Raw genomic sequence first — 25,043 nt, 5'->3', positions numbered from 1 at the left:
TTCAATACATAAATTCTTAAACTTCTATGAGTATTAATGTGTTATTCATTTATTCTAAGATGGATTTGGATTCAATCCACACAAGATATCTATTATATTAAAACAGAAACACTTTTAGGACTTGCTTCCAAACACTCTCAAAATTTGAAAAAAAGATTATATTAGAAATAATTTTAAAAGTATTCCAATTTTTTCCAGTATTATTTTAAAATATAATTTCTTTTATATATACATTTAATTCCGAAAATTAAAATTTTTATTTAGATAACTAACAATTTTCTTAAATATAGGTTGTATTTAATTTAAAATTCAAACTATTTAATTTTTTCTATCAATAATTTTAATTCTGAAAAATAGATTTTGATTTAAATTATTTTAGACTTCTTTAAATATATGTTAGATTTAATTTGACATTTGAATTTTAAATAATATTTTTAAAATACACATATTAATAATATGATTAATGAATATGTTATTATATTTATTTTTAATCATATTTAATCAATCTAAAATTACGCATATTAAAACTAATAAATATTAAAATTATTTGGTAATTTGATGGAACAGATAAGCTTTTTTTAATAATTTTGGTTTTACGCGGGTTGGATTATTAAAATATGCAAGATATCAAAATAAAAATTATTTTAAAATTAATAAATATTTATATAATATAGTAATATGAACGGACGGGTTAGAATTATGGTTTTATAACCACAGTCATTTTAGGATTAATAGAATGAGTGAATTAGAAATATGTTTTTGTAATAACAATTATTTTTTAATTACTAAAATGACCGGATTAGAATTACGTTTTTGTGATCGTAGTCATAATAATATTAGAAAAAAGTTAAAAAAGTAAATTATATCTAAATACAAAAATAAAATTTTCACTTATTAAAAAAAATAATTTATCTAAAGAAAATATAACTAATTTGACTAAAATAAATTCCCGTGCGAATGCACGGGGTAAAATCTAGTTGCAAATTAAGAAAGCTAACATAAAGCCGGTCCTAGTATATTTGTTGTCTAAAATAGATTTACAGAAGAAAGTATTGAAGAAAAAAATTTGTGGGGATTAAACATGTATTGTTAATAACACAACAAAGAAGAAGGTTCTATCTAATGGACCATAAACTAGATGCTTTCTGGGCTTTGACCCAAGGATGGTGCTTCAGAATATACCTAATTTTTCCAATTATAATTTATAAATCAGAAAAACGAAGTGTGTAGACTCCAAATTTTTATAGTGAGAAAAATGCATGGTAATAGAGAACTGATATGGTTTCCAGGTTTGACAAAATCATTCTACTATTTGAGTTGGTGATGATCCTTCACTAAAGTTTATACATAATCTGATAATCCTTCAGTAAATATGGTTATATACTTATATACGTTTTAAACTTCTTCCAACCTGTAAATTTTTACTATATTTAGTAGAAACTTTTGCAGCTGTCACCTAAAAGCATGATTATTGCTATTACCTCTAATGAGTTTCTTATTATTATTTAATAAATTGATTTGGAGCAAGAAACCATTAAAAGAATCATATTTTTTTAATGGTCCATTAGGAGAAACTTACTTGAGTTTCTTGTAGCAACAAAATAAATAAAGTTTTTTTAATGGAAATAAAGATAATTACTTAGATTATTACATTTATAAACCAAAAACAACACAAACACATACTTGAAATATAAACTTAAATTTTACAATAGAAAGTTCAAGGTGAGTCCACATTCTAGTTAATTGTGGTAATTGATATTCCAATTCCAGATTGAACTAATGTTGTTCATGGTTCCAGAAAGAGCATAACTAAAAGTTTTCACAAATGGTCATCTATATACGGAAGCTTTATCTTGCCTGCAAGGCTGCTTCATGAGTTGCGGCCCTTTGGTTGAAAATGTCCAAGAATCGGCGGTGCGGTCACAAACTCGTACATCCCCACCAAAGACCTTTTCCAGGTTACGCAATTGCCTGAAATTTAAAATATGAAGTAATAAGAAAATGAAACACATGCTCAGTTCACATTTATGTTGACAAACTAGCGTGGAAACAAACAAGAGTATGAAACTCCTACATACTACACAATCCAATGACCACTTTAGTAAATATTAATCAGCTAAACGACCAAGAGAAGCTACAGCTTTGTGAAAGAAGAAACAGAGTAGCTTGCAATCAACGTCCAATGCGTGTATTGTGCTTTTAATCTCCAAGACCTTTCCCGAGCCAATGTATGTTCTAGGATTTGGGGAAGCTAGCCTGTAGTATAACATCAAACGATCATTGAATTTAGCATCCAGTGTAGATCATCAACCATTAACTTAAGCTAAAAGAGATAGAAATAGATAGAGCATATCATCAAAAACGATTTACAGATCATAACCCATATACCATTTACAGATCAAGAACTTTACAGATCATGAACCATTTACAGTTACAGATCAGAAAACATCATCAACTCATCAATGTCTAAACTAATTCAGGAAAAATATAGAAACTACATGCAAAATGGAGAGATCATTAAACTCTTTCCATGATTTACAAACGAAATCCTCAATCCCAAACTAATTCAGCAATTCCGACTAAGAAATCCAGAATAAAAATCAACAAAGAAGATGAAGAGGATTAATGAGAGAATCACTTATCTGTTAACTCCATGGAGAACACGAGGAGGCATCTGCAAATCGGCGCCGGAGAAGACAACCATCGCCGGAGATGACGCCGGACATGATGGCAGATGAAACGAGAAAGGTGCTTGTGCTTCGCTGAAAAAATTGGTCGAGGATGAGAGAAATAGTCGACGATTCTGTGACCCTAAAAGAATTATCGCTGAAACATTTTTTGTCCAATGAGAAGCTGCCACCTGCATAAAAGGATCGTTTCTTCTGGTTCCCAAATAAGGAGCGATCCTATCTCTTTTGGGCTTTTATGATTTAAATTTAATGCAAAAAAGCCTAAAAAACCTCTAAGAAACGTGCGATAAAGATGGTCTAACAAACACATCTACATTGTTGTTAGTCTTATTGACCTAATTTATTCATTTTATCTTTTTTTTTTGGGTTAAATTTATCCATTTATCTGTTCCAGCAGCAGAATCCATTTAAGGAAGGATCGAACTGTAATTACTACAAACAAGCGGATCCAGTTTGGAAAGTTTCGGGGCTCCGACAAATCTTTAAAGTTTACGTAAAAAAGATAGTCAAAAACAAACTACTTTTTGAAATTCACATGGCGTACGAGAAGGAGAGCATTGATATCTGTAGCTTAGATGAGAAAGACGAAGAAGAAGAAGAAGAAGAAGAAGAGGAAGATGATATCGATGAAGAGAGTAGTGAAGATGAGGAAGAAGAAGAAGAGCTAGATCGGAGTTTGAGGTATTTACACGTATTTTGCGATGATATATCTTTCTGATTAATTATATTGTAGTTTTTGATCGATTCTGAATTTTTTTTGAACAGTGGGGATGATAGCGAATGGAGCGAAGATGATTCTACGGATTCGAATTCAGATTCAGATTTTGATGACGAAGATGAAGAAGATGACGAGAATGAGGAAGATCACTTTCTTGTAGATAAAGTTACTCGCCTGCTCAAAGGTTTATCACTTTAGGGTTTATGAATCTTAATCTGATCACACTTGTTTTTTTTTTTTTTGGCATTAATATCTTGTTGAGCTTCTACTGATTTATGAAATGTAACGTTTGATTAATAAGTTCGTTTCTGTATATAACGACAATCATTTTGTAGGAATATTTTGCTCAATGGTATTTGGAATGTGAAAATAGTCATAGGCAATTCTTTTGGGATAAGATCTTCCTAAGTGTCTGAATTTTGGAGATGTTGCTAAAATCTCTTTTGGGATTTGTTTTTATTAGAGTGATGAGAATTTAGGATTGGAAGAATTGTATATTGACTCTCATGGATTGAATAGATACATTTATATAGAGAATGAATTAAACTAATAATCTAACTAATAGAATCATATAAAGATATTTACAAATCTCTAGAATATATTCACAATATCTTCTTTGATCATATGGATCTTCTAGATCCTTCTATACGCCCCCTCAAGCTCAAGGCGTGATGGAGCAAAGCGGAATCAATGGTTTAAGATTGACTTCAGATTGATCAAGTAAGAGCTGGTGTATTCTTTGGACTTTGTGGAAGACCTTGAATGCACGTGCTGAACAAACGGATGGGACGACAACAAACCATGACAACGAGGCGACAAAGATGCGATATGATTGCGGTGAAAGCCTCAATAGCATGAAGAACGGTGTTGACCATGGCGGTTTTGAGCCAGTGGGATGTGGCAGCGGAAACTGTGCTTGGGAGTGGAGAGAGGCTCGTGACCTAGTTTCTTGAGGAAGAAGAAATAAAGTTTATTTTCTTCCTTTTTTTCGCTTTTTTATTTATTTTTTTATTGAAAGAAAACAATGAAAACTTTTGTTTTTAATGACTGAAATAAAAAAATCAAAGATTGGAACGAAAACTTGTAAAACATGTTTTTTTTTAATAGAATAAAAAATACAGCGAGAAACCAAATATATATATAATATTAAGGGAAAAACTCTTTTCTTATTATTTCCATAAGCAGTGTATATATACATTACATAACTAATGTATCAGAAACCCTAATGGGCCATGAGACATTAACCTGATGGTTAATGAGCCGGTTACTAGAAGTCCATTCGTTTATAACACTCCCCCTTGGACAAGGTAACCGTGCCTGTCACAAAACCGGGATCTCTATAATGCGCTGGGGAACGTTGCCTCATTAAAATCTTACCAGGAAAATCCAGTGGGAAAAACCATGGTGAAGGAAAAAGAGTACAACACGCATTACTCCCTCTGGTTTAGGCATCACTGTAGATCTCTAAGTCTACGCATTCCTATCTGATGAATGAGCTTCCAGAGTGTAGAAGTCGGTAATGATTTAGTGAATAGATCGGCTGAATTTTCGCTTGATCGGACTTGCTGAACCTTGACCTGACCATCCTTCTGTAGCTCATGAGTGAAGAAGAATTTGGGCAGAATATGCTTCGTCCGGTCACCTTTGATGTAGCCGTCCTTGAGTTGAGCGATACAAGCTGCATTGTCTTCATACATCACCGTAGGCTCCTTATCTTCGTCCATACCACAATCTGATCGGATATGCTGAGTCATGGACCGCAACCAAACACACTCTCGTGAATGGCCAAGATTTCCGCATGGTTGGATGAGGTAGCGGCAATAGTCTGCTTCATGGATCTCCAAGATATGGCTGTTCCTCCATGCGTGAAAACATAACCGGTTTGAGACCGGGCACAGTGCGGATCTGACAAATATCCTGCATCAGCAAAACCAACTAGACCATCCTTGTTATGGTTAGAATAAAATAATCCCAAGTCCTTAGTACCTTGAAGGTATCTAAGGATGTGCTTAATACCGTTCCAGTGCCTTTGAGTTGGACACGAACTAAAGCGAGCTAAGAGGCTCACGGCAAAGCAGATGTCTGGTCTAGTGTGACTAGCCAAGTACATTAATGCTCCTATGACACTGAGGTATGGCATTTCAGGACCGAGGATTTCTTCATCGTCCTTCTTTGGACCGAATGGATCACTATCCAATCCAAGGCTCCTCACAACCATTGGGCTAGTCAATGGGTGGGCCTGGTCCATATTGAATCTCTTGAGTATCTTTTCAGTGTATGCCAATTGATGCACAAGGATTCCGTCATTGACGTACTCAAGTTGTAATCCCAAACAGAATTTAGTTTTGCCTAGGTCTTTCATTTCAAACTCTCCTTTTAAGCATTCAACTGTTTGGGCGATTTCACCAGATGTTCCGAGGATGTTCAAGTCATCCACGTATACTGCTATGATTACAAATCCTTTGTTTTGATATTTTCTGATGAAGATGCGTGGACTGATCGGATCGTTTTCGTAGCCTTCTCTGATGAGATATTCTCTTAACCGGTTATACCACATACGTCCGCTTTGTTTCAGTCCATATAAGGATTTGTTCAGCCTAATGCAGTGTTTATCACGAGATGCATGCTTATCTTTGAGCTCAATACCATCTGGTAATCTTATATAGATTTCACTGTCCAGTGGTCCATAAAGATATGCGGTTACAACATCCATTAACCGCAAATCTAAGTTTTCTCTTATGGCCAGACTTATGAGGAATCGAAATGTAGTTGCATCCACCACTGGAGAATAAGTCTCCTCATAATCGATTCCGGGTCTCTGTGAGAATCCTTGTGCTACAAGGCGTGCCTTGTATCTAACGACTTCGCCGAGTTCGTTTCTTTTACGCACAAAAACCCATTTGTTTCCCACTGGTTTAACATCGAATGGTGTCCTTAAGATCGGACCAAACACATTTCGTTTCTTTAAACTATTCAACTCCACGTTTATGGCTTCTTTCCATTTCAGCCAATCTGATCTACGAGTGCACTCAATTATAGACGTGGGTTCTAGATCTTCTTGCGTGTGCGCAATCTCAAGTGCTACCTTGTATGCAAAAGTTTCATTGATGTCGACATCTTTTCTGTTCCATAGAGAACCGAATATGATATAATTGATTGAGATCTCATTATTATCAATCCCTTCAGAACCTTGAGTTTTGGTGTCCCAAACATCTTGAGATGGTTCGATAGGGTAAGTATCAGCTAAGGCTGTATCCGTGTTCTCTTGAATCCTGGTTTCTTATCTTTGGAACCTGGTGGTCTGCCACGTTTCTTACGTGAGTCAGACTCTGTAGCAACTTGACTTTTCCCTGAGGGAACATATATTCGTACTGGTGCATTACAAGCTGGTATGTACGATTTGGTAACTTTGTTCGGGTCAGCAAAGGAATCTGGCAATTGATTAGCTAGCTTTTGTAAATGTATAATTCTTTGGACCTCTGAATCACATTCTAGAGTCCGAGGATCTTGCCATTGTGTGGATGTTTGATTCCATGAAAGTTCTTTTACCAGCTTGTCTGTCTCACCACCTAATCTAGGATATACCGATTCATCAAATCGGCAATCTGCATATCTGGCTTTAAACAGATCTCCTGTAGTTGGCTCGAGATATTTTATGATGGTGGGAGAATCAAAACCAACATATATTCTCATCCTCCTTTGAGGTCCCATTTTAGTCCTCTGTGGTGGTGCAATGGGTACATAGACTGAACACCCAAATGTTTTAATATGGGAGACGTCTGGCTCATGACCCGTTAGCAATTGGGATGGTGAATATTTGTGCTCACTAGATGGTCGTATGCGTATTAGTTCAGCGGCATGTAAGACTGCGTGTCCCCAAGCTGAGACCGGGAGTTGTGACCTCATGAGTAATGGTCTAGCAACCCATTGAATTTGTTTAATGAAGGATTCAGCTAATCCATTTTGTGTATGGACATGTGGAACGGGATGTTCAACACTTACCCCTATGGACATACAATATTCATTAAACGCCTGGGAAGTGAATTCACCAGCATTATCAAGACGTAAAGTCTTTAATGGGAAGTCTGGAAAATGGGCTCGTAATCTGATGATTTGGGCCAATAACCTAGCAAAAGCCTGGTTCCTAGAAGAGAGCAGACAGACATGCGACCAGCGGGTCGATGCGTCAATGAGGACCATGAAATATCTGAATGTCCCACAAGGTGGGTGAATTGGTCCACATATGTCTCCTTGGATTCTTTCCAGAAAGTTCAAGGTCTCTTCAGACACTTTGACTGGTGAAGGTCGGGTAATCAGTTTCCCTTGTGAGCAAGCTGTGCACTTGAGGTGCTGAGGGAAAATACCATTTGGTTTAAGGCTGTGCCCTTTAGAATTCTGGACTAATTTACGCATCATGTTCGCACCGGGAAGACCCAGGATCATGCCAAATAGTGTAATCTAAAAACCGTGCTTTGATAGCAGCATTAGCCTCAATCATACTGACTTTAGCATGGTAAATACCAGTAGATACGGCGGGTATAGTTTCAAAAACTTGTTTATGGCCATTTATCATTTTAGTGATAATTAAAAACTCTTTGTTCCCTTCATCCTGAGTTTCGATATGGAAACCATTCAATCTTATGTCTTTGAAACTCAATAGGTTTCTCTTAGAACTGGGTGAGTATAAGGCATCAGAGATGTCTAGATATGTGCCATTTGATAACAACACATTAGCTTGGCCATGGCCCTCTATTAGGCTCGAACTACCCGCTATAGTGCTAATGTTTGCGGTTTTGATTACTAAATTTATGAAGTAATTCTTTTCTTTTAGAATGGTGTGGCTCGATCCACTATCCACAATGATATCCATATTGTCTTGCATATCTTCATTAAACAAGAATTATAATTCAATAACATGCAAAAATGAGATGTAAATAAAACATTACTCCATAAATTAAAATGTAAAAGCAAAAGGTCTTAAAAATCCAAAGTAAAGACAATAAATCCCAAAAACAAAAGATAAAAGTTTAAGGAGTAATGAAAAACAAATTCAGATTTTTGAGATCAATCAAGGAGGTCGGAGAGCTCATAATCCATGCCATCAATCTTATCATCCTTTGAGTCATCTTCATTGACTTGATGAACCAGGTTAGCCTCATGATTATCTTTCCCATACTTCTGGTAGAGCTCAGCAAGATATTTGGGAGTACGGTAGATCTTGACCCAATGATTAGTCATTCCGCATCTTGAGCAAGGAGTTGGTCTAGATGAACTGCCTCTTTGGGTCGGTTTGTTGATACCACGACCCTTACCCCGACCAAAACTGAGGTTAGGTCGGTTTTCTTGGTTCGGTCTACCGCGTCCTCTGCCGCGCAGTCCATGTCCATTTCCACGTCCACGTCCACGATCTGAGGATCTGTTACGTTGGACGAAGTTGGACTCTTTTCTGGTTCCTTCTGGCAATGGGGCTGATCCTGGAGGCCGCATGGCACTGTTCCTCAACAGAAGCTGATTGTTCTTCTCAGCAAGCAGTAAGCAAGATATCAAATCCTCATAGGTGCTATGATTCATGGCACGGTATTGTTGTTGGAGAACAACATTGGGAGTGCCAAAAGTAGAGAATGTTTTCTCTAGCATATCCTTATCAGTGACCTCCTCGCCACATAGTTTTATGAGTGCAACTATCCGAAAGAGTTCGGAATTGAATTCTTCGACGGATTTGAAATCTTCGAACCGTAGGTTCTTCCAGTCGAACTTGGCTTGGGGCAGTATGACCGTTTTCTGATGGTCATATCGCTTTTTCAGTGCCACCCAAAGTTCGAGTGGATCCTCAAGAGTGAGGTATTGTTGCTTGAGAGACTCAGCGAGGTGATGGCGGATAATAAATATCGCCGAGTACCATTCTGTTTGAGTCGCGGTGTTGGGATCTTTGATGCATTCACCCAGACTTTTTGAGTTGAGGTAGATCTTGGTGTCAAGGGCCCATTTGAGGTAGTTATCTCCGGAGACAGTGAGTGCCTCATATTCGACCTTCTGAATGTTTGACATCTGAAACATATAATAATTTATGTTAAATAATCAATAGTATGAGACTATGGTCATTGAAATAAGGGATTTAAGGTATTCTTGGGAAAACTTTCCATTTCAGGAAACTTGCTATTTTAGGAAACTTGCTATATAAGGGAACTCTAAAATCGAACCTTAGGGTTTATAACCTAGCCGGTTTACTAGGGTTTCCAAATTTAGCTCTAATAGATAAACTAATTTGAAATTATTATTTTATTTTATTTTTTTAGATTGATTTTGGAAACTAATTTGAAATTAACCGATTAAGCTTAAACCGATCGGATTGATCGATTAAACAACAAAACCGGTTAAATTAGATTTAATTTTGGAAACCGGTTATTAGGGTTATTAATCGGTTAAGGGATTAAACTAAACGGAATTGCTAGGGTTTAATTTTTATTAGGAAAAACCGATCGGTTTAAACTTAAACCCTATCGATTTAGGATTAGAATTTATTGGTTTATAAACGGTTTAGGTGGATCGATTGGTTTAGAGTTTAAGGGGTCGATTGGTTTAGGATTTAGGAGCTTGCATGGACCGGTTTTAGGGTTTTCAAGGATCGGATCTAAGATAAATAACCGATCGGTTTAATCGGTTTAGGATTTAAACCGATCGATCTCGGTTTAACGATAGACAAACCAAAACGATTTTAGATCTAGGGTTTTGCAAAGATTTAGGTTTCGGTTTGCAAGGAATTTTAGTGTTTGGTTTAGATGATGCTAGGACCGATCGGTATAGGGTTTGAACAAAGCATTAGGGTTTAGGTTTTATATAATAAAGCCGATTAGGAAAATAAAACCAATTAGGGTTTTGACAAGAAGAAAGAGGATCGGTTTGATTATGGTTTTAAAAACGAAAAAGACGATGAAGAATCATGAACAGAATCGATCCATATTAGGATTTTAAAAAAAAAAAACCAAAACTTTGATTAGGATCTATAGTTTTAGATAATACCTTTTCGCAAAATGGATTTCTGACCGGTTTATGATCTGGGAGCTAAAGACCACAGATATCTACTGGAAACTCCTGAGAATGATGGCCATAAGGGAGGACGAACAGCTGCTACAATGGAGGAACCACCGCTTGGAAAGAATCACCCGCTAAGGTGGGACAGCGCCGATTGTTTTGAGTCTTGAGGGCGCGTCTGGTGTCGGTATGAGAAGCGGTTTTCACCACTAGATTCTTCTCTTCCAGGGCTTCAAAATGATATGTAGATCGCCTTCTAACTGCTTGTATTTTGAGAGATATGATCGTTTGAAGTTGAGCTTCGTGCTGATAACGTATTAAGGGAAAAACTCTCTTCTTATTATTTCCATAAGCAGTGTATATATATATTACATAACTAATGTATCAGAAACCCTAATGGGCCATGAGACATTAACCTGATGGTTAATAGGCCGGTTACTAGAAGTCCATTTGTTTATAACATATACTTAATTTTTTTCCTTTTGAAAGTATCAAACAATTTTTTTTTTTTGTGAATAAGAAAAAGAAGACAGATAGAGATTGAGAAGGGAAACAGAGAGGAGGTAGACTGGCTATTTGTGTAAGAAGAAGCAAATGACGGTGAAAAAGAAGAAGTGGAGAGAGAAAAATGAGTTTGATCGTTAGATCTATAACCTGCTCTGATACCATATTAGAGTGATGAGAGTCAATATACAATTCTTCCAATCCTAAACTCTCATCACTCTAATAGTTTTAGGGGAACAAGAAGGATGACTGATCATGAACATCTCTTATCGTAACTCCCATGTTTGTAGCCTACGATTAGATTAGCCGAACAAAAGCAGTTTGTATTGATTTTCTGAGCATTGCAATTTGCAACCATTTTTGTTTTGTTCTATCTTCTTTTTTTTTTTTTTTTTTTTTTCACTGTTGTTGTTGCAATGTCCTAAGGAAATCAGCTAGCTCATCTTTGGCCAGCATTTTATGTTTGCGTCTATCTCTCTGTCTATTGGTGGAATTTCCGCAGTTATATAATCTCCTCCTTGTGATCTTAGCGGCTAATTCTCAGGATAAAAGATAAGAGCAGAGAAGCAGTTTATCTAAGATAATCTCTTGTTAAGGTAATGATCGATACTGTTAGCTTAATGCCAGAGATGCCTATAATTTGTTTCGAAAGGAGAAATTTGTTCTCTTCACACTTATATATAAGCTTCATATATAATATAAGAGAGTTGTTTAACTTCTTTAATGTACCATTTGTGGCCTAGTTTCATTCCTTCATGCAATACAAGAACAATCCCTAGCTTAATTAATGTGTAATAAAAGAACTCTCACTTATCATTACCCTTTTTTATTCAAGAAAGGTAAAAAAGTTTCAACACTCCTTATTGATACTCTCTTGATGATTACTGATTTTTTTTTTCCTCCTTGATGATTACTGATTATCATCAAAGTTTCACTCTCTTCTGTAAAAACAAATTGAATTCGGAGAAGTTCCTAGACGTGACAACACTTCAAAGACAGTTGCCTCTATTTAAGCTTTAAGGGGGGTCCCTTTTTTTGTGTGTGATCGGATCTTAATTATGTCCATTCACATGTCTTCGGATCCTCTCTTGTGTCCTGAATTTGAACACGAAGCCATTTGTACCGCTTTTAGACTTAGAAGCCACTAGAAAGTTCAAACCTTACCCGACAAGACCAACCATCATCCCAAAAGTCACGCAAAACTAAAAGCCAAAAGTTATGATATGAGATTGATAGATCATTCACATCAATCATTAATTAACCAACCTTTTAATGTTTTAAAATACTTAATTACATTCCAAATGCAAGAATTTACGTACATTTCAAATGATCCGCACCACACACACACGCACGTACCATACGACTAAAAGAACATTGAATAAAAACCCGAAGAATCAAATCATATTTTTAATTACTAGAATCTTGTGTTTGATGGTCGGATATCGAGTTCCTGAGTCCAAGCTCTTCGGTCTTGAACATGAAGACTCCAATATGTTTGAGCCAATACATCAGGATCCATTCCTATCACTCCTGAGCTTTCACCTTCTCCTTCTCCATCTTCGCCTCCAACGTTGAATGATTGCTCTGCGACCATTCCTCTAGGTGGAATGTTTATTTCTCTGAATATATATTTTTCCAGAGATTAGATATATATATATATATATATATCGGTAAAAAAATGATTTATCTATATCCAATACTATTTCTTTTCTTTAGATACTCAAAATGTTTAATGTGTTTACAGTGTGGACCGTTGAGGTGTGGGGACTCTAATAAAAATTCTTCACTTTTTCATCTTTGACCGTTAATTTCGAAAAATATAACAATGAATAGATACAGACTAAGGATTCAAAGAATGGTTTCCATTTGCAATAAATTAATAGGAAATGGAGCCACATATGTGATATGTGTACTGTGAATCTCGAATCATTTAAAACTTTTTGTGATAAAGTCCGAAAAAAATGTGCTTCTTTATTTGCGATTGTAAATAAATTCATTCTTATTGAGGTAGAATCTTGTCGGTTTGGATCGGAATAATGTTGCCGTTTGTGGAAGGTATAAAAAGTTAAAAACACCTTTTTGGATATTGTGGTTCTAATTTCATCTTCTTCTCTTTATATAGATTATTTAAAAGCTATATATTCAATTGGAGGAAATCAATCATGTAGTTACGTACCTTGGAGGTCCAACCACACCGTCTATGATAACATGAGCCACATGAATTCCAAAAGCTTGATATTCTCTTGCTAAGCATTGAGAGAGTGCTCTCAACGCAAATTTTCCACAGCCTTAATTTTCCAATTTCAAAAATACTTTAGTGATAACTAACCCAAATTTTTTAAATGGACAACAATAATAAATATTTAAAACTTTGAGAAATTTACAAAGTTCGGAGAAACCAGCAACGCCATTCAATGACGCCGAGCAACCGGTGAAGAGCATAGTTCCTTTCCCTTTCTCCATCATCCCGGGAATAACCTTTTGGTAACAAATTTATACAAACAAAACCAATTGAAAAACCTTACGAAAACAGACAAATATTATTAGTTATAAAAAAAAAATCAAAATGTCGAAATCACTCGATCTTACATATACCCTACATGCGTATTCACAAAATAAAATAAAAAATAAACAGTATTTTTGATATTGATTATACACAACTACTAGTACATCAACAAATGTTTAGATCTATCAAAATTTTCAAAATGTCTAAATCAGTCAATATTACATGTACCTTACACTGACTCACAAATAAATAAATTAAAACAGTATGACTAGGTAGTAGACATCAAAAAGGATTAAATCTATCAAATACTTCATTTTTAATTACGATCGAAATGGTGATCTTTAACAAATTATTAATATTCGAACAGAAATTGATTATATGAACCTAATGTAATATATATATATATATGATATTGTTTCTTTCATAATTAACTGGATAAACGAAACACATACTACCATGAAACCATATGTTCTAGGTTACACTGGCCATGACTAACATCTAACGAGAACGAATCTTCAACTACTACTTAAGTTGGCTATCGAAAATTATCAAAAGAATCGCGTGAAAATTAAAAAAGAAAATGTCAGTATACGTATACCTGCTGAGCGCAGAGAAATGCAGCAAAGACAGAGACGGCAAGCGAGGTTTGGAAATATTGGAAAGGAATGTGGGTGAAAGAAGTTGGATGGTGACTTGTGTAAGAGGAAGAAGAATGATAAGCATTGTACACCAAAACCTCCACAAACCCTAACGACAATACTCCTTCGAAGGCTTCTCTTACGCTTCTTTGATCAGCACAATCAATCCTTATAGCAAACACTTGCGCTTTCTCTTCTCTCGCTATCTCTTCCGCCACTCGAGATAACCTACCTGCACAATTTATCCAACCATATATAGTTCTTGTTCTGTGATTAATATAAGTTTTTGATATTAGAGAAGCATTTAGTTAATATAGGAAAGTATATAATATACTTAGAAGCAATGAAAAAAGAAAAAAAAACTTAATAGAAACCACTTAAATGTTTTCCTCATAAAAAAGGATGTATAGAATAAAAGTCTAACTGTTACTGCTACTTTTTCAGGAAAAAAAAAAACTGAAAAAATATTTAAGCTTAACTAATTTTTTTGTCTAATAGCTTAACTAAATTTTTTTTTTGTCTAATAGCTTAACTAAACTTTTTTCATTCAATTGGTCCTTAAAAGCTGGATTCAGCCAACTTTTTGTCTATTTGAGCTATTATGCCTTTACCAGTCAAAGCCATAGACCATAGTGATGTACTGATATCAGCATGAACCCAAAATTTTGAAGAGAAAAACAAAATTTACACTCAAATTTTAAAAATGCATTTGAATAATGGACAGGTAGATAAGGGTCTGTATGTGTGTGGAAACGTTAGCTAGGTGCATTGTATTTTTAAATCTAGCCAAAAGAAAAAATCGTACATAATTTCTTGAAAAGAAAAACTGCCGCAATTTCTTTATCTTTAATGGATAAATAGAGAAGGAAAAATCCGTGGGCACATAAAAAGAAAGAGCACACATATTACTCATATATATGGAAATCTGCTAGTTTATTCGGGCGGGTATAAATGTATGTACAATATATATATAGGTAGAGAGAAATGGATAAAATGAAAAAAAAAAAAGAGTAAAAGAGAGAGAGAAAAACCGAGATCGCGGGCGAGAATGGCGACGGTGTAGCCTTCGTGTGCGAACTTACGAGCGACGGAGCGGCCAAGCTTTGGCCCGACTCCGACCACCGCCGCTATACCTTTTCCGCCGGAGCTCGAACTCCTTACGTTTCTTATCATCGATTCTTTACGATCTTTCTATTCTCAAGCTTCTCTTTATATCAACTTCCCTCTGAATTGTGGATAAAAAATAGAAAAATATGAAGATTGAAGAACAATAACAAAGGAGAAAATAATTTTTAAAGTTGTCGACGTAAGCTTTCCCCCTTAACCTAGGCCAACCTCTAAGCTCTCTTTCTTTCTCTATTTATTAATAAGATTGTGTTGAAAGCGGGAGAAATATTCTTGTGGACTATATACACACACATGTAGACACGTACGTTTCTTTGTCATTTATATAATAAATTCATCTACTTTATCAAATAAACAGTTTCACTTTGCCATAATTTTAACAATATGAATATACTACGTTTACCTTTCTTAGTTTTATTCTTCTCTGTGTTGATTGTTTTGGATAGAAAATGGTGTCTATCGTACAGCGTCGAATTCTTAGACAAAGAGACATGTCATGTGGAAGAACTCGTAGCAATTGGTTCTTTACTTGTTAAACTCCAAATACTGTTTTTTCGAAAAGACTAACGCTTTTTGGAAATTAAGTGGTTGAGGTAATGAGATTGATGTCAAAAAATAAAAATAAATAAGTGATTGAGGATTCGATCTATTGGTCAAGATTATGTGCGAAACTTATCGAGTTTCAAAATATGTATTTCAGTATTTGCATATAGTCGTCGTAAATGGTTTTAAATATTACGAAGTACTGTAGTTTCTAAATATATGCATTTAAAAAGAATATATTCCTTATGAGAAAACTTATGAAGAAGATAACAATTTATTTTTGACCAAAAAAAAAAAAAGATAACAATTTATTTAATAGGTTGAATTCATTTGTACTCCTTTATGGGGGAATATTAATAATATCTACCCTTTAGATTTTGTATATAAGATTTGGCTTTTATTTTTGTCTTGCAAGTTGGATATTGTTGCCCCCTTTCCTCTTCTGTCTACAGCTCATCAGCATATCAAACATATACTTACAAAAATAACATATGCATGTATCTTTTCTTTTCATGTTTAAGTACCGAAGTTTCTAGATATACATATATTCACATATATGTACATGTATTTGACACTTAACACGAGGTGATTGGGATCGCCGAAAATATAATATTACGTACTCTTATTTTTAGACTTATTGAACTAAAGATAATATTAACATTGCTCTTTTAGGATGACAAGAATTTGATACGATTGATATATGTTAGATATACAGTATATTGGATGTGGTAGTGAATGTGAATTGTGAAAGATCAGGATTGTGTTGATATAGATTTTGCAGATATGGGGGAGAAAAAACTTGAAAAAAATATAGACGTGAAAAAATGGCAATAGGTAACTAACAAATATACAAATATGAAGTCATTAAATACATATGGGACCAGAAATGGAGAAGTGAGTATCCCTTATCCTCCATGATTGGTCTAATCTTTTCAATCTTTACTCCATCCCCTTTCGAATTTTAAATCCATCAATCACCTTAATTTGAAACTAGATACGTATACAAGAAGTACATATCTGACTATATATATAATACGCCTGCATATATGATACTTAGCATAGAATAGCCCAGACGTAAAAAAAAATACAGTATATAAGTGTGTTTAAATGGTATTTAATCTGCTTTGTGTATGTTTTTTAGATTACTAGCTAAGTCAAAATGTACAAACCTGCAAAGATAGAAATCCATCTGGAATCAACAGTCCAAAAACAAAGGAGAGTAAAAGACATAAAACGGCAGTCTAAACCTCCGGAGACAAAATAAATAACCCGATAATGAGATAAAACAAACGCTTAAACATTTTTTTTTTTTGTTAAAGAACAAACGCTTAAACATGACGATAAAAATCTACGAAGACAATATTAAAAGCTAAAAATTATAAGATTCCTAAGCACTATAACTGCAATACTGGAAAGGAAAAAATTCCCGACACTTTCCGAAGAACTTGAAGAGGCCGGAGGTGCACCAAAGAACCAGAAGAACCATAAGGTAAAACCTCATTTAGCCGCTTATGAACAATCTTATGAAAATAACATAATGTCTGGTCAGTCTCATCATATTCTTGTGAGAAAATGACTATTTTTAGTTAAAATAAATAAGAGGAAATATGTTTTTTTCTTCTGATTTCTACCGCACCGTCACCAGAAAACAAATTGTTTTTAAATTGATTTTTGGGGTGTTGGGATGAAGTCAAATATAATCACAAGCAATAATTCAAGAGGTCCCAATAGGAGTTGGTCAGTGGCTGTGGTTGGAATTTAACAGATTCATTTAAGTATGTTTCTATTCTTGTATAGATTTCGTTACTATATATATCAACTATTCTAAAAATATATTATTCAAATATATATTAGCCACAAAGCCATGTAATTTCCTTTCCTTGCATTTTAATAGAATATACCTTCTAACCAAAAAAAAACAAAATTTGATTTGATACAGTATATCAGTCATTCTTTTCCTCATAATCATCAAACAATCTGCATTTTCTCAAGTACAAACAAATTAGGTTCATTTTAATAATAACAGAAGGATTATATATTTCTTTTTTGGTCATGATATTTATCAAACTTATCATGATTTTTTTTAAGTTCATCCGTTTTTACCAGAATTTGATTTATATATTTCACATATCAAAAACTAGCTAAAATATATAAAAAACTGATAAATTATTTACATTTGTATTATCTCTCAAGTCTTAAAATATAATGCATGAAAAAAACACCCATAAAATTAAACTATATCAAGGTGCACCTCACGGATGACCCGGTTAAAGCCCACAAGGGCTTATTATAGAACTTCTTAGCCTTATAATACCCGGTTAAAGCCCACAAGGGCTTATTATAGAACTTCTTAGCCTTATAATAATAGCCCACCGTTTACTTTCGGAACATGAAATTGATTTATAACATCAAAGGGCTATACGGATTGAACACATTGGGCATAGAGTAAAACCTACCGCGTATACGTATATAGAATTAACCAATGGAAATAAATTTGTTGGTGAAGAGAAAACTAACAAAAAATTTTTACTAAGAGTCTAAAAGTATTTTATTAATTTAAACGAATAACAAATCAAGAGATGTCCATGAGAAATGGACAAAACAAAACCCTAACAGAAAACTTTAAAAAAAAAAAAAAATGAAAGAAAATCCAAACAGAGGAGATGCGTGAGAAAGATACGCTTAATTCTTCTTGGCGTGCTTGATGTGACAAGAGTATTGAAGAAGAGGAGTAAAGAAATGGCTCTTAAACATCATGTGAAGATGGCCATTACACTTCTTATCCATATTCACAACGATCTCACAACAATCTTTGTCCAAAGAGAAATCGTTCTCTGCCCAACTCGAAAATATCTGCGAGAAACATTTTTCCGCCACGGACTTATCTCCGGTCAAACACTTCTCTAGTTCACCGGATTGCGACACAAGAACAGACTGGAATGGACCAGCTGGTGGTCCTGGAAATCCAGGGATGTTGGGCAGTCCAGGGATGTTTGGTATGCCTATTCCTGGAATTCCCGGGATGTTTGGTATCCCGGGAATTCCCGGAATATTTGGTATTCCCGGGATGTTGGGAATATTGGGGAAAGAGCCAGGGGGTGAAGGAGGAGCGTTGGGATCTGAAGAGGAGGAGCAAGCCCAACCAACCTTAGAGTCACCGAAGTTGTTATTGTTGTTGGCTAGATCGGACGGCTTAGGCCACGGTTTCTTTTGTAGTCCGATGGTTGGATTTGGCAGAGAGACGAGACATAGAAGAGCTACGATGACAATGACGCTCTTCATCATGGTTAAGGCGATGAGAGCAAAGAATATTTCTAAGAGTATAAAATAAAAGTGGGTGAGAATGGATCCGCTTATATAGAACTTTTATTCGTTAAACTATTTTAAAATAAAAATATTATAACAAGATGATGATGGGATTTGCGTATTCGCGATACGAATATCGTGTAGCAATTATCTAATATAAACTGATTTGTTGCAACCCGTTATCTCGTGAAAATAAGAAAATACAATATATTTTTAAAATAATCTCGTCTGAATATCACAATGTTATACAATAAAATATTTTAACAAAGAAAACGATAAAAATGATTAAAAGATGTATCGAACTTCTTTTCTCGTTAGATACGTAGAGGTATGGACAGATAAGAACGTCATATTTTTATATAATCAATAGAACGACGTGAATATTCTGTGTTTGTTACAAAAAAAAGATCTGGTTAAAACTTAAAAGTTGTTAAAAACTAAATATAGTAGATATCTTCAATTTGACTAAGGGATATACATATTTTACAAGAATATACTAAAGGATTTAGAACTAACAGTTTCGATTAAGTTTATAAACTAATTAGTTAACAAATTTGATATATTAGCAGTTAAATTAACCAACAAGTAATAATTTTGCTCTAGATCGTTTAAGTACTATATATTTTTTTGAAATCAATAATTTTTTTGTCAATATATAATTATACTTAAAAACAAAATTAATTGGATATTAGCACATGCAAAATCTAAATAAATCAAACACTTGGATATGAAAAATTATGAAAAGAAAATTAATATCAATTTCTATTTGACAGATTGAAGGAGGCATATATAACAAAAGAAGATTTAGCACGATCCGTATTTTATTTTTTTCCCCGAATATTGGAGTAAATCCAAACAGAAAGATCGCACTTTTTTGAAGTGCTTAACCAACAACGAAATATCGTATTTGGTATTTTACAGTGATACAACGAAAAAGAGATTGCACTGGAATCGAAATGATGCAACAGTTTCTTCTTAACGATTTTCACAAGTCTTTTAAAAAATATTTATCTGATGTCAAATAATTGAATGCGATTGAAGGTATTGGTGAATTAAATGTTCTTTCTCATTTGCGAACACGAATCAAGCTACAAAGAAACGAAAGCCTTATTATTCATTAATGAAGACGTATAACAAAAGAAGCGTCCATAAGATATAGACGACAACAAGAATGCATGACTAAACGAACCCAAACAAGAACAAACCATTAAAGAAAAAGCCATAACCAAGAAAATAAGAAAAAAAAAACTAACCAAGAAAATAAGAAAGAAAAAAAACTAACCAAGAAAATAAGAAAAAAAAAGTAAAACTAGTAGCCTAGTAGGTGACGTGACAAGTGCAACGAACAAGAGGAACAAAGAAAGGATCGGTGAAGAATCCCCAAATAACATCGTCGCATTCATCTTTCATGTTGACGATAAGTTTGCAACAATAGTCGCTGACCTGAAACATCCTCGTGAAGAAACTGAACTCCATCTGCGCACGACACATTGTAACAGGTCCCATGTTTCTCATACAAGTATCAATGTGTTCCCATGGATTCTGATGATGACGATGACCGTGATGATGCTCCGGAGGTGGATTTGATGGCTGACTAGGAGGTGACGACACATCATCACTTGGTGGCGGATGAGATGGAGACTTCTTGGGAGTTGGAGGCGGAAGAGACGGTGTTGACGGCGGAGGAGATGGAGACTTCTTGGGAGTTGGCGGCGGCGGAGATGGAGGCTTCTTGGGAGTTGGCGGAGGCGGAGATGGAGACTTCTTGGGAGTTGGAGGAGGAAGAGACGGTGTTAGTGGCGGTGGAGACGGAGATTTCTTAGGAGTTGGAGGAGGAAGAAGAGACGGTGTAGGAGGCGGCGGAGACGTTTTGGGAGTTGGAGGCGGAGGAGACGGTGTTGGCGGCGGCGGAGATGTTTTTGGAGTCGGAGGAGAAGGAGACGGCGTTGATGGAGTTGACGGGATTGACGGAGAAATAGAAATGGCTGGAGCAGATCCGTTGCTATAAGTACATCTCCAGACTTTGGAATCTTCATAGTTGAATTTGGAAGTGCTCATCATAAACCTATCGTTTTTGGAGATTTTCAATGGCGAATCGTTTTTGGAGATTTTCAATGGATTTGGCCATCCTTGGACAGGTTTTGGCCAGAATCTCAGGTTTTTGCCCACGGTTGTGGTCGGAAAAGCCACAACGCAGAGGAAAGCTGCTAGGAGGAGGGTTGAGCTTTTCATGTTTTATGTGAGGAAAAAAGAGATTTGTTGATAAGTGTATAGAAGAATTCATGTACTTAGTATATCGGCCTATATATATATGGAGAGATTAAATACTTTGGTTTTTGTTTAGGTTAAAAAACAATAACGAACACAAAATTGGTATCTCTTAAGTATTATCTCCTAAAAATTTTTAAAGTTGTTATAATAAATCTCTGCAAATATAACATATCTATTAGCAAATAAAAAACAAAAATATGCGCAATTTTTTGTCGACAAATTATGGGAAAAACTTAAAAGTATGTGATTTATTTATACTAGGTGAATACCCGCATATAACGTGCAGATTTTTCTTTTTAACTAATCAAATTTTATATAAAATCAAATATAATTATTATTTGTTGTTGTGTATTGGTACGTTATTATAAAAAATCTTAGAAATTTTATATAAAAAAATAATTTTAAAAAATAATTTAAAATACAATATCATAAATATAAAAATAAATATAATTATTATTTGTTATGTGTGTTAATATGTTATTATAAATAATTTTAGAACTTTTATCCAAAAAAGAAAATAATTTTAGAAATCAATTTAAAATGCAATATAATAAAAAAATAAAAAATTTATTATTTGTTATGTGTGTTAGTATGTTATTATAAATAATTTTAAAAATTTTATCCAAAAAATAATTTTGGAAATCAATTTAAAATACAATATCATTAAATAAATGATAATTATATAAAAATAAAATAAATATCAATCAATATCAATCAATTAATGAAAAAACTGTTCATTTTCTTTGAGTAGTTTAAACCTTGATATTAAAAGTTAATAATTTATTATTTTTTTGAAATTGTAACTTTAAATTATAAAAAGTGACACATGTCATCCCTATATTAATTCTCAAATGCTGATGTGTCACTCAGCAGGAGAAAGTTGGTCCTCTTTTATATATAAGATACGCCTCCTTCAATCTACCAAATAAAAATTGATATTAATTTTTCTTTCCATAGTTTTCATATCCAAGTCCTTGATTTATTTAGATTTTGCAATGTGTTAATGTCCAAATTTTTTATTAAGTATACTTATATATTGACGAAAAAATTTATTGATTTCAAAAATATATAGTACAACTAAAACGATCTAGAGCAAAATTATTTCTTGTTGGTTAATTTAACTGCTAAAACTAGATTTTAATTCCGTGCATCCGTACGAGAATTTTTCATTTTTATTTCTAATATAATTTTTTTTAATAGAATTTTATTTTATTATTTATTTCTTTTTGAATCAAGAATTTTATTATCATGTTTTAACTTTGAATAGTATAAATTTCTATATTAGTAGAATATAAAGATATGAGTTAATTAAGTATATATTAATCTAATGTTAAATATGAATTGTTTTATTATTATTATTATGTAAATTTAGATTTACACATAAACAATCTACATATCTATGAATTGGCTAACGGTCCGTTTAATTATCTCAAATTATTTTTTAATATTTTACATGTTTTAACAAATTAATCCGAATAAGACTGTAATTATAAATGCATAACTCTTTCCATCATATTATTGTATAATATAAATATTTATCAATATTGAATATTTTATATTTTATACCGATTGATTATGATAAAATACAATAAGATATTTATTTACCATTTGTGTTATTATGAAATTTAAATTAAAAACTTTAAATTAAATCTAACCCGTATTCAAAGAATTTTCAAGTAACTAAAATTATTATCTAAATTTTTGTAATAAATTTATTTATATTTTTTAATTTTAATCGAATTGAATCTAAATTTTTGTAATTAAAATTAATTAAAACAAAATTCGAATAATTTGAAATTTAAATTAAATATAACCTATATTTAAGAAAATCTAATCTAAAATTAATTAAAAAAAAATTCGAATAATTTTCGAAATTTAATATAATATAAAATAAAATATTTTTAAAAATTTAAGGTGTGTTTGGAAACATGCACTAAAAGTGTTTCTGTATTAATAGAATAGATATTAAATTTGTTAACTAAAGTACTTAATAGAAACCGTTAGTTTTATTTTTTTAGTATATTCTAAAATATATCCTTTAGTAAAATTGAAGATAATTACTACTCCTTCTGTTCCTTATTAATAGATTTTTTTAACAACTTTTAATCTAAAGATTTTTTTTTTTAAGCTTTTGCTGACGGTTGCAGTCGGAAAAGCCACGAGGCAAAGGAAAACTGCTGCCACGAGAACGATGGAGCTTTTCATAGTTTATGTGAGAAAAAAAAGATTTGTGATAAGTGTTGTATAACCGAATTTATGCACGATTATATCGGCCTATATATAATGATTAAATATTTTTATTTTTGATTTTGTTCTGGTTTAAAAAAATAACGAACAAAAAATTTGTATCTTTTAACTATTATATCCTAAAGATTTTAAAGTTATATATCAAATCTCTGGAAAAATCAAATATATACTAACAAACAAGAAAACAAAAATATGTACAATTTTTGTTGACAAAATATGGGAGAAAACTTAAAAGTACATGATTTATTGAGTTTTTTTTCAGAAAACTATATCTACATTTTTTTTTGAGAAAATTACCCAATCTATTTGTTTTGATGCAATTAAAAACTCTATACTTTTAACGGTTCAAGTATTTTCTTTGCGAGTTAATGGTCGTTGATGTTGGTCTTGATGTGTGTGTCGAGGATGTCAAGTTTTACCCTAATTGAAATCAATAGCCGCAAGTGCACAACTGATCAATTGTAGTACTTAGGGATCGAATCCACAGGGAATGAGGATCTTTTGCTGCAAAAAGCCTTTGAAATAAGTTAAAGTAAGGAAGTGTAGAACAAAAACGGTTTTGTGGGGGTTTGGTGGTGTGTTTAAAATGTAAAAACGAAATATTAAAAGAGAGTGCGGAAATTTAATGGTGTAATAACTAAACTTAACGAAAATAACTAAAAATGATAAAAACGGATATTCTAATGTTTAAATGAAAATAAACTAAAAAGGAAAGACAATATTGAACTAAAGCTTTAAAGAAAATCGCAGGAAATCAATGGAGAAAAAACGTTGGGGTTCAGGGAAGTTTTCTCAGGGGTACGAACGATTCAAAACATTGCTAGAGAGGAAATTTTGATAAGATCTTAGCTTAAACTTTTCGAACTGGAGTCACAGACGTATGAATACGCCACTGTCGTGATCATAGACAACTATCTCTCTCAACCCTGACCAGTAGGTTTCCACTCTGGCCCTGGAAGAGAATAGATGCATTATGTTTAAGACTCGTCCTAATTCACAAATCGCCCATAGGTAGGTTTCCACTCCTATGTTTGTTTTGCTCTCCTAAACTAGATCTGATACCAGATGAACACTTTCGCGTCACCAAGCATCTGGATCAGATTGTAGTTCATGACGCTACCCTCATGCAGTAAAAAAGAATTCAGAAGAAAAAGTTCTAAGATTCAGCTCAATAGCCAATGGAATCCTCACCGAACATATAAATCCCCATCGAAAATCCCTTAATCCCAACAATAAAACTACTCAGACATAATGAACGAAATCAAAGACATAATATTAAGAAGTAGAATAGAAACCGAAATTGATAAAGAAAGAACAAGGGTTCAAGAGAACAAATCTCTCTCTCCCTAAAAGCTAAAGCAAAAAAAATAAGAATATGAAGTAAATATTTCGGTGGTGATAGGTTACACGATTTCTAGGGCTCCTAAGACATGTATTTATAGTGCTCAAGACCTCTCTGGACG

The 25,043-nt window shown here is 33.5% G+C and overlaps 5 protein-coding genes across 5 annotated transcripts; 1 reads left to right on the top strand and 4 right to left on the bottom strand.

Moving 5' to 3' along the window:
• Nucleotides 1-3,225: 3,225 nt before the first annotated feature.
• Nucleotides 3,226-3,606, top strand: LOC112087809 (glutamic acid-rich protein). Its single transcript, XM_024157815.1, has 2 exons — nucleotides 3,226-3,371; nucleotides 3,456-3,606. Exons 1-2 carry the CDS (start codon nucleotides 3,226-3,228, stop codon nucleotides 3,604-3,606), a joined length of 297 nt encoding a protein of 98 aa, XP_024013583.1.
• A 4,866-nt stretch (nucleotides 3,607-8,472) lies between these two features.
• On the bottom strand, nucleotides 8,473-9,456 carry LOC112087808. The gene has a single exon (XM_024157814.1). The coding sequence runs from the start codon at nucleotides 9,454-9,456 to the stop codon at nucleotides 8,473-8,475; it is 984 nt and encodes a 327-aa protein (XP_024013582.1).
• A 2,723-nt stretch (nucleotides 9,457-12,179) lies between these two features.
• Nucleotides 12,180-15,410, bottom strand: LOC18021166 (3-oxoacyl-[acyl-carrier-protein] reductase FabG). Its single transcript, XM_006403960.2, has 5 exons — nucleotides 15,120-15,410; nucleotides 14,049-14,320; nucleotides 13,329-13,422; nucleotides 13,121-13,232; nucleotides 12,180-12,563 (listed from the first exon to the last, which is right to left on the bottom strand). The coding sequence occupies exons 1-5, from the start codon at nucleotides 15,259-15,261 to the stop codon at nucleotides 12,359-12,361; spliced, it is 825 nt and encodes a 274-aa protein (XP_006404023.1). The 5' UTR covers nucleotides 15,262-15,410; the 3' UTR covers nucleotides 12,180-12,358.
• A 3,028-nt stretch (nucleotides 15,411-18,438) lies between these two features.
• On the bottom strand, nucleotides 18,439-19,099 carry LOC18021165 (collagen alpha-1(XVIII) chain). The gene has a single exon (XM_006403959.2). It carries the CDS (start codon nucleotides 19,039-19,041, stop codon nucleotides 18,439-18,441), a length of 603 nt encoding a protein of 200 aa, XP_006404022.1. The 5' UTR covers nucleotides 19,042-19,099.
• A 1,280-nt stretch (nucleotides 19,100-20,379) lies between these two features.
• LOC112087807 (sulfated surface glycoprotein 185) lies at nucleotides 20,380-21,294 on the bottom strand. The gene has a single exon (XM_024157813.1). It carries the CDS (start codon nucleotides 21,292-21,294, stop codon nucleotides 20,380-20,382), a length of 915 nt encoding a protein of 304 aa, XP_024013581.1.
• Nucleotides 21,295-25,043: the final 3,749 nt, after the last annotated feature.

This window comes from Eutrema salsugineum, unplaced genomic scaffold, assembly GCF_000478725.1.
Source record: "Eutrema salsugineum unplaced genomic scaffold, Eutsalg1_0 scaffold_16, whole genome shotgun sequence".
NCBI classification, from domain to species: Eukaryota; Viridiplantae; Streptophyta; class Magnoliopsida; order Brassicales; family Brassicaceae; genus Eutrema; species Eutrema salsugineum.
Note: the sequence above shows the minus strand (reverse complement) of the source record. Positions and strands in the feature narration are given on the sequence as shown.

Bases quoted from the DNA above. Each gene is read 5' to 3' on its own strand.
- LOC112087809 (XM_024157815.1), top strand. From the start codon at position 3,226: ATGGCGTACGAGAAGGAGAGCATTGATATCTGTAGCTTAGATGAGAAA. The intron at 3,372-3,455 runs GTATTTACACGT...TTTTTTGAACAG, and splicing joins GAGCTAGATCGGAGTTTGAG to TGGGGATGATAGCGAATGGA.
- LOC112087808 (XM_024157814.1), bottom strand. From the start codon at position 9,456: ATGTCAAACATTCAGAAGGTCGAATATGAGGCACTCACTGTCTCCGGA.
- LOC18021166 (XM_006403960.2), bottom strand. From the start codon at position 15,261: ATGATAAGAAACGTAAGGAGTTCGAGCTCCGGCGGAAAAGGTATAGCG. The intron at 13,233-13,328 runs GTAAATTTCTCA...TGGAAAATTAAG, and splicing joins TGCTGGTTTCTCCGAACTTT to GCTGTGGAAAATTTGCGTTG. The intron at 12,564-13,120 runs GTACGTAACTAC...ATATATATTCAG, and splicing joins GGTGTGGTTGGACCTCCAAG to AGAAATAAACATTCCACCTA.
- LOC18021165 (XM_006403959.2), bottom strand. From the start codon at position 19,041: ATGATGAAGAGCGTCATTGTCATCGTAGCTCTTCTATGTCTCGTCTCT.
- LOC112087807 (XM_024157813.1), bottom strand. From the start codon at position 21,294: ATGAAAAGCTCAACCCTCCTCCTAGCAGCTTTCCTCTGCGTTGTGGCT.